Source organism: Diuraphis noxia, unplaced genomic scaffold (assembly GCF_037042655.1).
Source record: "Diuraphis noxia isolate RWA-SAM2 unplaced genomic scaffold, SU_Dnox_SAM2 contig0001, whole genome shotgun sequence".
Lineage (NCBI taxonomy): Eukaryota > Metazoa > Arthropoda > Insecta > Hemiptera > Aphididae > Diuraphis > Diuraphis noxia.
Window position 1 is genome coordinate 80,014,891 of NW_028301711.1, and position 12,643 is coordinate 80,027,533.

The 12,643-nt window shown below is 33.7% G+C and overlaps 1 protein-coding gene across 2 annotated transcripts in view; it reads left to right on the plus strand.

The window, feature by feature from the left end:
- Positions 1 to 3,365: 3,365 nt before the first annotated feature.
- The window catches only part of LOC107165089 (uncharacterized), an 85,585-nt gene continuing 76,307 nt past the window's right edge, over positions 3,366 to 12,643 (plus strand). For both annotated transcript variants that reach the window (XM_015513167.2, XM_015513168.2), the window contains exon 1: positions 3,366 to 4,440. In XM_015513167.2, coding sequence (XP_015368653.2) covers positions 4,290 to 4,440 — 151 coding nt within the window. In that variant the 5' untranslated portion in view covers positions 3,366 to 4,289. The remainder of the gene's footprint in view (positions 4,441 to 12,643) is intronic.

Consider the following 12,643-nt stretch of genomic DNA (forward strand, 5'->3'; position numbering starts at 1 on the left):
TTCCAAAGAATATTACATTTTTTAATTACTTGGCCGTTAAAGACAATTCAACAGAGCACAATGTACGTATGTATATAAATATACAATAGACAAGAACAATATAAATGAGTTAATTTCTTATTTAAAAGTTAAAATTTGGACTGAAGTCAATATATTTCCATAATCTTTAAGTTATAAATACCTATCTGAAGGTACCTATACATATATAGCTATAGCGATATATTATAATAACTATCATTATAAAGCTATCCGAATTTATCATAGATAATATAAGATACCTGCTATAACATAGTGTGCCCTGCAATAAATTTCTCGTACAATAATAAATAATATATATAATTGGTAATAATTAAGATATCAAATTTATTTTTATTTTAATTGAGCCTCAACAACAAAGGTTATTAGCCTTAAGCATTAATATTTGTTTACACAAGAATGGAGCTTAACAATAATATATACATAACAATAATAATAGTATTATGAAAATAAAGGATTGCAATATATCTAGATTAAATTAGTTGGTAAAGTTTAGTTTGTTTTAAATAATTAATTAATTTTTCAATGTTGATTGACTGAGGACTTAGAGCTTCTTCCAGGTTGTCTTCTATGTTGAGCTTAGCTCTGAACATCAAATTTATCTTGTTGTTTCAACATATATATAGGATATATAGCTAAAAATTGTAATTTTGTTATTGTATAATATATAATATATGATTTTGATAAATAGGTATAAGGTTTATATTCATTTATAGATAATAAAAAGAAGTATATTATACCAATGTGTGATTGAAAAAAATAATTATTAATTTCCACGAAGTATATATATACCAGCTATGTAGGTACCTATAATAGATATGAATCATTTTTTTAGAATTAAAGATGGTTATTTGATGATGAATTTCTGTGGTCCAAGTACTATACATAGTATAACTTTTATATGGTTATATTATATAAAATTATAAATAACAACTGTATATGTATAGGTATAGGTACACTTTTACTTTTGATGCTTAAGTTATAATAAATTATTTTATTTTTTAATCATTGCTTATTAGTTATTAATTATTATAAATTCCTCCATCGTATTTATAGTTTAGTGAAAACTTTTAATTAAAATCTAACATTTTGTACGAGTAAATTGGGAAAAAGCCATAAAAATGACGTTATATATTATATTAATTGTAAATAATTTAAACTTGAATCTCGATTACTTCCATAACTTAGGTAGGTAGGTAAGCACTTATGAATTTTAGAAAAAAATGCGCACTGATACTGTTTATATAACATAGGTATAGGTAGTTTTTCACGCTTTAGAGTGCACAAGTGCTGTATTAATTTATATTAAAACATCACTAAACATGATTTAAAATTATTCTCATACCCTATGGCAGATATCAACAACTGGAGTATATAGGTACATCATGCATTATTTCATCCGTTTAAATTCTTAATTTCCGTTGAATCTTTAACAACATATTTTTAATTTTTAATGTTTGATTTTTGTGGGGGGAAAGAAGTACCTAAAACTATAATTCAATTATTCAAATATATTTGTGTTGTATTATATTATTTAAGTCATACAAAAAACAAATCGCATTGCAGGTGGGTACTTTTTATAGTCTTATATTATTTTTTTACATATTTATATAATTATAATAAAAATGTTACCTATATTTTTCATGAAGATTGACAAATCACAATAATCACATGTATATATACAAGGTATATATACTTAATTCGTGGTGTGTATAGAGTATACAGACAGCCATATAATATATATAGTGTGAACTGCGAAAGTATATAGACAGATTTATCTATAATATATATTTAACTAGTACAATATAATGTAACCTATAGGTATATATACAGAATTGTATAAAATGTAAAAATAATAATTTTTACCCTTTTAAAATACATATAACACAGGCTAACCTATGTAATGTACGTTTACCGCAGTGTATCATGCACATTTTTTAGTTACGTGTTATATATTATTATATATATATATATATATAATGTGCGTATATAGTTATATGCATATAAATTATAATACCGTGCGCGTGCATCCATATTATCCATTTGCATATATATCATTAAATAGTTTTGTAGAGACTATATATAATATAATTTATATTATAAACATTATACCTACATATATATATAGTTCAAATTGAATACACGAGTACCTACATATTATTGTGTATTATTAAGTTTATAAACATAAGTCGTATAATCACTATATATATTTTATGGCTGGTATTGGAATTTGCGTCTTTTATATAAATAGGCCCTTCGTTATAATTATATATATATACCAGTACCTTTTGTTTTTCCATATATACCCACTCAACTGCAGTCTGCTTACATGTATATGTGGTGTTTTACTGCGCAGCAGTGTTAGGAGTTTTTAAAATGAGAATTATTGTAAACTATACTTAGTGGAAATACAAATTCCATAACCACACCAATTATAAGAGTTCTTTGGTTATAATAAAATATTATACACATAAACACTATCCCATATTATATTATACAGTTGGTAGGTACTCCTATTATATTATTAGATAGATTCCTGAACTGCAATTTGCAAGATAATTATTTTATAAATAATAGTACCTACGTATTATAGAATGTTCGTATATATATATATATATAAAATATATACAGGCAAATTAAAATGAAATTAGTTTCATAAATAATAAGTCTAACTTTATACCAGAGTTGTATACTCCTTTATATATATATATATATATATATATATTTATAAAAGGTCAACATAGTGCATATAATATTACATAATGTGTAGGTATCTACTACCCATATAGTAGTAATAGTGTACGTATACTTACTTATAAAAAAAAAAGAATGAGCATATCTATAGGTAGGTACCCTAGTACATTACACATCGTCTCACAGCGCAGTCCAATAATAGAAAGTATATATTATACTTACTCTTAAAATTATTTTTATAATTTAATTATAACTGTAGATATTATAGGATAATCGAATGCCAATACTATATTAATTCATCGCGGGAGGCGCGCGCACGAGTATAAAGACGACGATTTTTATAATATTAGAGGTGGCATCGGCGGCGCCCGGAAATTAATATTTTCTTTCATTTTCCGCGGCGGCGGTACAGTCGCCACGGCGGCCACCGTCGCCGCGCCGTCGTCGTCGGCGGCGACGGGGTTCGTCATCCATTGGACGGGACGACGAGCACGCCCACCGGCCGGCCACGACCCCCACTAACCCGGCCCTCCGCCGCCGCTGCCTTGGCGAGGAAAAGGCGCGCGCGTCACCACCGCCACCGCCACAGCCGCCGCCGCGCCGTCCCCCATCCGTCAGTCTCGTTCGGGCGTGCTTACCGGTCGGTCGCCCGTGATCCATCTCTCTTGCTTAGCGCTGTAGCGCCAGTCTTCTACACGCCGCCCGCCAGCCCGTCCGTCACCCCCACCGTGCTGTCCTTACGCACGCGCTCTCTCTCGACCGACGTTGGCGGCCGGAGTCGAACGCACACACACGACAACGACGACGCGCCGCGCTCACCGGCGTCCCGGCAAACCGTACCGTCGTCTCACTCGCCACTCCGCTGCCGAACGAGTCGTTGTGTTCGTCTCGTGCGCGCGTGCAATTCGTTTTTATTTTTAAACAACGTAATACAACAGTGGTACATTTTTTTTTCAATTATTTTTTAATTATTACGTACATTACTTGTAATTATTTTTATTATCGTTATCATTATTTTTATTATTATAATATTATAATTTTCATCATTGCCGTTTTGTACATTTCGTGGTTCTAGTATTAGCAGGTGATTTTTTACGTTTTCACGCGTCTTAACATTTTTTGTTTTTTTTTATAAATCATTGTTTAATTAATAATCGCTAGTTTAATTTTTTCTTCATAATTATTTTTATTTCCGTGTCTTCAGCGTACAAATTATAACGGCTCCGGCTGCAGTATCGACGAGAGTCGACCGGCGCCCGGCGGTGCAGGTGCCCGCCCTACCCTGACGAGATGGGTTTCTGCGGCGGTGACGAGTCCGATGACGCCGCGGCGTTCGCACCGTAGTGACCGCGCGAAATAACAGCGGCTTTTCCGTTTTTCGCCATCGTTTCCGATTTTGCACGATACCTCAAACAGCATCATCGCCGAAACTCAAGACGCTTTAATAATCCGCCTAATCATCAATAACCGTCAAAATCGCAATACACACGATAAACGTAAATCCGTCATCGCGTCGGTCATTCTCGTATCCGCATAAAAGCTCAATCGCCGTCGTCCGCATGTCCCGCAGAAAGCAGTCCAGACCGGTCAAGGTCCTCGAGGACGGGTCAGAGGAAGAGTGCACCAGCGGCGTCTCCCTCGGAGAACCAGACGCGCCCGTCGTAGTCAATGGGCACCACGTATCCACGTCCACGCGTCGTTTCGATGACGGTGAGTACCTAAAAATAAAACTCAATTATACCTGTTAATCGTAACAATATAAAATAGGTAGTATCCATTATTATGGTCCGAATATTGTCTGTCAAGTCGTCTCCGATCGGGGAGGGAGCACTATGTAGTTAAAGGGGTACGTTATGGGGGGCACACGCATACACACCGCCGCGTACGTATTTTTGTTGCCCCACGCGAATGCTAACCTTTTCGTCAATCATCCGGCGTGTGATTATTCAAGTACCTTACCGTTTAAAGTCTCCGTCATCGTCGCCGCGATAACTTGATGATTTGTAAAATATATTTTTAGAGAACCGTAGGAAATATCGATAAAATTATCACTTTTACGACCGTAAAAGTACCTGTATTTCTATATAATATTATATCTTAAGCATTATTTAGAACGCTCGATAAAATTTACACTCTTTTAAGTACTCAGTCTTTCCATTTTTCTACTATAGAAACATGATAATGTTTTATATCACACTAAAATTCACAATATTATGTGCTTATTACGTCGTATTGAAAATACTGCACAGTCGGAATCATTATCGATTTGATAATTTTACTATGATAGGTAAAATATACTGTATAAAATGATCTCTAATATAGCAATACTGTAATACTTGACGAGATAATAAACTTACTATCCCTTTAAACATAGTTATTTGCATGTACCTTTAATCTTTAAATCAAGTAGGTATGATGGTGTTTACAATAGTTGCTGGCAATACAATTAAATTGCCGTAGGATGTTGGCATTGTATTGCTAAGGTTTATCTATGTCGTATGCAAATTGATAAAATATTATGTTTGAATGACATTTTTTAGATAAATATAGAATTCTAATAATCAACCGGAATTTAGACTTTAATTAAGAATAGTAAATAGTAATACATTGATATTTTGAGTAAATATTTCAAAAAATATTATTTTCGAATAATTTCTGCATAAATAGTATACTTATATAGTGTAATATAACTAAAAAAATTTAAATATAAACACTAATGAATATAGAAAGATGATAAAGAAATATTTGTTTTTTTTATTTATAATGTATATTTTATGTTTGTTGTTCAATTAATTTATTAATGATTAATTTTCGGTAATATTACTGATATTACATTTTTCATTATAAACTTTTATCTTCAAATGTATAAATTAATTCGTTGTACCGTAAAACTTTATTAATTCATGATAAATTCCACACATTTAGTATTCACAAATAATTTGAACTTTAGTTGGACGGAATAACTTTATTCACTTATATACAAATAAAATAAATAAATTGTTTTCATGTTTCAAAAACGGCGTTGGAAAGTTTTTTGTTTTACGCTATATTTTACCCTATACTTAACAACTATTCGCTGATAACTCATTATAATTCAGTTACAATAAAATCGGAAACGATAAAATGTTCCAGAAGTTATGTCGTTGTTAGAATAACTCACGTCTTAATACTAACATATTTTTACTTATTAATCAATTGCGGCTAAAAATTTGTTTTCTGAAACATGGTGTTTAAAACAAAGTTCATTTTTTGCTTCATCGCAATCCTTATCAAATCAGACATTCAAAAATAAATAATAATCATCATGGGAAATACAATTTAATACTTGATTTTGAACAAACCGATACATACTTGGTATATGCACCCAATGTAATATTATTGTACACGGGAAATGGTTTTGAATATAAAAGACACTATCGAGGCACATATATTCGTCCTGAGCATATATACATTTTTATTTATATTTTTATATACACGCGAGGCGTGTATATATGTGGAAAACCGTTTTCGGTTTTTGTTTTATGTGTTATTTACACTCTTTCTGATGCGTCTAGCGATGACACATAATAATAAACCGGAGCGAGGTTTGGAGTTATAATAATAAAATTCGTTGTGACCACAACACGCCGTAATACAAATCTCAAAGCATAACATAACATACACATAACACATACATTTATGTATATGTATATAGGTATATATAAATTTCGCTGTTGTTGTAGTGTTATATGTATAATAACATACATATATATGTGTGTGTTTGCGTGCGAGTGGAACGGCGGCGGGGAGAGGACGGACGAAAATTACGACTCTGACTCGTTGAGTAAATCCATGAAAACTATAATACTACAACTACCACTACTACTGCCCTGTTGTTACTGCTATTACACCCGCGTATATATAAGAGAGCATATAGTGTGTGTAGGTCCTATTTGTGTTATTCGTCCCAAGGGCATGTGTGTGGTGCAGGCAGTGCCTCCGTCGCCGCGACGATGACTTTATTCCGCTCGCCGCCGTCTGCACACACACACACACACCCACCCACACTAGTTGGTCCGTGCGGGTTTGCCTATGTGTGTGTACCCCGCGTGTATATTATTCTGATTTCACTGTGTTCCGGCACATGAAGTTAGTATACGGTCTACGGGGCTACTGCCGTGGATGCTGAGGTCTTTTTCTCTCTATATTTCTCTCTCCGTCTGTCTTCTCCGTATATAGTATATATAAATATATATATATATATATGATAGGGGCGAGAGTTTTCCCACCGGGCTCGTTTTTTTGCGGACTTTTATGGATAACGCGCGACCGGTCACTATATGTGTATATTCGCGAGCTCACACACACTCACATATATATTTGGTGGACCTGCAGAAGGAGAGGGATGGCTATCGGTCTTTATTACAAACTATATATACGCTGACTTTGTGTTATATATAATATGTTATATCATATATATTGCTACTGCTGCACGTCATATATACGTTCGAACATTTATAACACGACGTCTTCTTCTTCTCCGGTAGATATACTAACTTAACCGCACACACACACACCACCGTTTGCCTAAAAAATTCCATATATACGTAGTCTCCGCATGATATTCATAAATGTATACATATAATATTATGTACATTATTTAGTCGATTGGTACAAGAATTATCCCAGTATGTGTTTTGCTCGGTTGTGTTTCTGGTTTAGTGTACCGCTGCAGTATGTCTGTATCCACATAATAATAATAATAATAACCATAATATGTAAGCATTTGATGTGTATTATATTATGCTATAATATCGTGTATACCTGTAATACGCCTCTATAGACACTCTTACATATTATTATTATTATATTATTCTATACGTGCGCACAGCTGAACAAACCGACCGAACTGATAAAATTGTATAATAGTATTATAATGATTGCGTATGTGTACAAAGAGAAAAAAATCGATTCGATTGTTACGGACGGGGCAACTGTGACATAAATTTACATGTCCACCAAGAGCGGACCCGGGAATTTGTGGAATTATAATAATATTCATAAATCAATCAATTTCGGCGACGACCGGAGACAACAATAGTACATATAAATAGTAGCAACAGAAGAATTCCCACCGCGATATTTTTTAAATTTTAATACCAGTTTTGTATAATAATACACGTAAAATTCGATCCACCGACATTGTGTTTTGTTTCACATGGTCGTGTGTGTGTGTTAGTGTTTGTGAGTGTGCATGTATATGTGTATTATTTTAACAGTTTATGGACACGATTTTATTGAAAGAACTAAGAATAAGTATTTAAAAATCGAAATGCATTGATGCAAATAGCGTTATTTCATTTTCGGACGTGCGCGGGGGTGCGCACTCTTGTGTTCGAATATATGTGTGTGTGTGTGCGTGCAAGTGTATTTTGTTGAGCGGGATAATTTTCCACGTTTCCGGTGTTTCCATAAAACAAAATAAACGACAAAATTTTTTTTTGCCCAAGACCGATCACAACAATAGAATGAACAAAAGATATATACGTGTGTGTTCGTTAATATAGGTATATTATATGTATATGAGCTATAAATGTTTAGCGTGATGATGACTTGACGGTTTTCATTCATGAAACGTCGACGCCACCAGCAACAGCAGCAGCAGCAATACTATTATAATAGGTTGGTATCTATATAATATAATGTACCTACGACGCGCGTGTGCATTGCGGGTCGTGAAACGGCTCACCGGTGGAAACGATTCTCACATTGCCCTTTTGAAATACGCAGTGGTGGGGAGGGAGAGGGTAAATTTTTTTATCGATAATATACATTTTATATTATAATAACTATGGGTATACATCGTCATATATATATATGTATATATAGGTAAATATTTTAATATATATATATTATATATATCGACCGCCGTTGCGCGTTGTTTCCTCGCGCGCGTCGTCGTTTCATTCATAAAAGAATCGTGGGAGTTTTTTTTTCCTTCTCTAGGACGCTTATTGGAATTAAAACGCGCGCACACCGGAAAAAGGAAAAGGAGGAAAAAACGGTCTTTAAGAAAAAAAATAATATTACGCGCTGCCGCCGCCACTGAAAGACATTACCTACAACAGGTATATCGTATATACTACTCGGCGGCGGCACTGTAATATTATTATTATTATTATTATACTTGTGTATATTTTATATCGGTGTATATAATTTATTTTTTATATTTTACTACGACTATTACTATTATTACTATTACTACTCGTACTGCTGTCTGCTGGTCTTCGGTCGGCCTACCGCGCGGCGCGTACCTATGGTTTGTTTAACAACGGAGACGACAGAAAAACGCGTCCGAGTACGTATACCGGTCACGCACGGATTTCGTCTACGTCGGCGGGAATCGATTACACTCCTCGCGATGTATATACGACGCGACGTGCCAGTACTTTTCTTAAATCCTCCGCGAGATCACCAAAGACGATTCAACAGTATGATACTATATGTGTATAGGAATGAACGCCCGGATATGAATCCGGAAGAAAATTCCTAGCCCATTGATGACAGAATTTTTACATATCTCTTGTTGACCGCTGCTGTAGTCCTCTACTTCTGCAATTTTTGCAGAGGAGTATCTGTAGTGTTAACGGTAATTAAATTAACAGTTATGATATTATTAATATATTAGCATTAATGCATTATGTAAGTACCAATAATTTCGCGTGAATAGATTTCATATTTTATACTCACGCTCTTAGCCGCCGTCATCCTATCACCGCGGTATAGCCGTACAAATATATTTTATACATATATAAATATGGTATATATAAACAATGGCACGGCTAGCGCGGGAACGGCGACGACGTGTGTTACATTTCTACTAAATCTCGTTTTTCAGTGCATCTGTGGACCACCTCTACATATAGACGTGCAATTATTTATATATATATAATATAACGTGCTATTTAGATGGTAAAAATAACTTAATTAGTGCCGAGTTACCCATACTTTACAATATCATTTGAAGTCTGAGTACATATATTTATACGAACGGTACTACCAGGTCTTCAATTGTTTATCACAACTTACTAACTCCTTTAATGCCGGTGGTGAAACCCTGACTAATCATCTTCGTACCTGTGTTTCCAGCCTCATGATTTTCGTAGTAATAGTAAGTATGTAAAATAGTATATGTAGTGCCGACGTGTTGGGTTGATCTGTATAATTGTAATGGTGAAAAACATTACCTATATCATAACAATCAAATTTCATAAATATAATATTGTGATGGGGTATTACAGTTGTAGACTATAGGTTGAAAAAGAAATCAATTATCGCGCGTCACTTGCGTTTAGGCTATAACAAATCGGTTTATATTCGTTTCACTAGCTGCTGCTGCTGCTGTTGACGATAATAAAGTATATTACAATTTACGTTTTATATTGTCAAAACGTATATTAAGGTATACACTTTTAAAACCGTTCCTTATTGCAACAATTATTGAGATTCTTTGAAACTCGCCCACATTAAAAATTCTTCTATCGTTTCTGAGGACGACGGAGAACGTCGTTTACCATACGTTATAATTTCTATCAATTGTTTCGGCGATCCGTCGCTTAAATCATCGTTTGTTTAGATCTTTGTTTTTGTTAGGTTTAGTTTCTTGATGGAGGTTTCATATGTGGTACTTATAAAACGTATTTACAATGCAATTAATTAATTTATCAACTAGTAGTTATGGATGCCTTTATAAGTATATATATTTATACACATAACATAATATAATATAGGTACTCTGTGGATTTATGCTTACAATGCCATCGGCCAATCCAATTATGTGTAATTGATATAGAAAAAAAAAACTGGCTCCCCATTGCCGTCGCTATATTTATTCGTTTTATTTCTACGTAACTTCTCAATAATTTATCGTATGCATGTATATATATATATATGTGTGTGTGTGTATGTGTGTGTGCGTGTGTGTGACGCGTATGTCAATATAGATATATATTTATGGGTAGGGGTAGATACATAAATTCTTTTATATTATGTATAAAAAACCATACATTGATTAACGAGTAATACACATGTTTTATTTTATGAAAACAATGATGATGGTACGCGCATTACAGTAATAATAATATATGACGAGATCAATACATGAGCGTGGAGCGTACCTATTATTGCTATTATTAGGTAATATGCTCTTGTTGCAATTTAAATAAGCATTTTGGTTATAGGTGTTTGAATTTGTGAGATATTAAAAAAATCAAAAACTGTTTAAATATCCAACAAAGTTCTTAAAAATATCATGTTTTTAATCTCTTGGATTAAATAACAAGTCTGTATTCAAATTTAAAGATCCATTGTTTAAGTCATTTTAAGTCCAGAAGTCTATGATGTAAGTTGCTGGAAATGTGCTAACACATTTACTAGTATATAATATAGTGAATTGTTGTTTTTTTGCTCTCGTTTTCGCATCCACAATATTTTTAATATATTTTACCCGATTTTAGAACCCAAATAGAATTATATCCCATCGAATCAAGTAGTATAGAAGTGTATATATTACCTGCTGCATGTTTTATTGTTATGTTATGTATTATAATATCGAACAACGTTTGCCGCTGATCACACCGCATACACGACAATGCGTGCCGCCCCGCACTGCTATATAACAGTGTTCCGACGACAATACGCGCATTTTATAAACGTACTTACACGACGTGTCTATTATCCGAATAATAATAATAATAATAAATAAATAAATAATATTATAATGGCAAGAAAACCACGCACACGACATATCTGCTGCGTGCCCCGTCGACTTTGTTTGTCGGCGTGCCTTTTCGAGAAAAAATGTGTATAATTCACACCTCTCTCGATACTTATAGGTATACGAATACGACATAATAAAATATATTATATCATTATTGTCTCAACTTGTGCCTTTTATACCAGTCTCTATAGTTACCTACTTCACATTCTAAAAATCATATCGTAGGCAATATATAAATAATCTTATCCATTACATTTTCTTTTTTGCAATTTGTACGATTTTGAATTTTTCTTTTCTAACTTGTTTAACTTCTAGCCAAAATTAATATTTAGACTACCTTCATTAAATCGTTTAAATAATAAATCTATTTGAAATAATTAAATTTCATATCTATACATACACTAATAATAATAATAATAATAACAATAATGGCTAAAGATAACAGTATAACTGACATACGTAATATTATTTATTTAAAACCGTGGTTCGAATGTTGAGTTTTAAGCCCGATAAGAATTTCGTTATTTACACATGATGTCGGAATTCTAGACTATTTCCGTGGTCAATAATTAGTGTTATTTTTTTATAGTAAAATAACAATCTGTGTACAACGACGAGGCGGACAAAAAATTAAATAGCCCAACCGTGTTTGACGTGTATAATCTTATATTGCTCTGTACGAGCCTCTTAAGAAAGTAAATAAATAATAATAATATAAAATAACACAAGTAATATGATGATGGCGTACAACAATAATAAACAGCTTTTGCGCGCGCGCGCATATAGGGTTCAGGAGTGGTTTATACAAGACGGTAGTGATGTTGAAGGGGTGGGTGGGGGAGGGATGGATGACGTCGAATTTGCATGAGCCTCGTTTTGCTTAATGGACTCGAAAATTATACGTATATATATATATTATACTCGCGAGAGAAATGGGAAAATAAAGGAAGGAAGGAAGGAAGGAAGAAAGAAAGAAAGAGATGCCGTGGAGAGTGCGCGGGGGCGGGAAAGAGGAGACGACGATTTTGTGAAACCGTTCCCGCACGCTGCCGCGAGGCTGATGATGTAAAATGACATTTATCGATGGGGAGGAGACGCGCCGCCGCCTCGGAAACGATGGCAGTCGCTTGATAATAATAATATTATAATGTATTA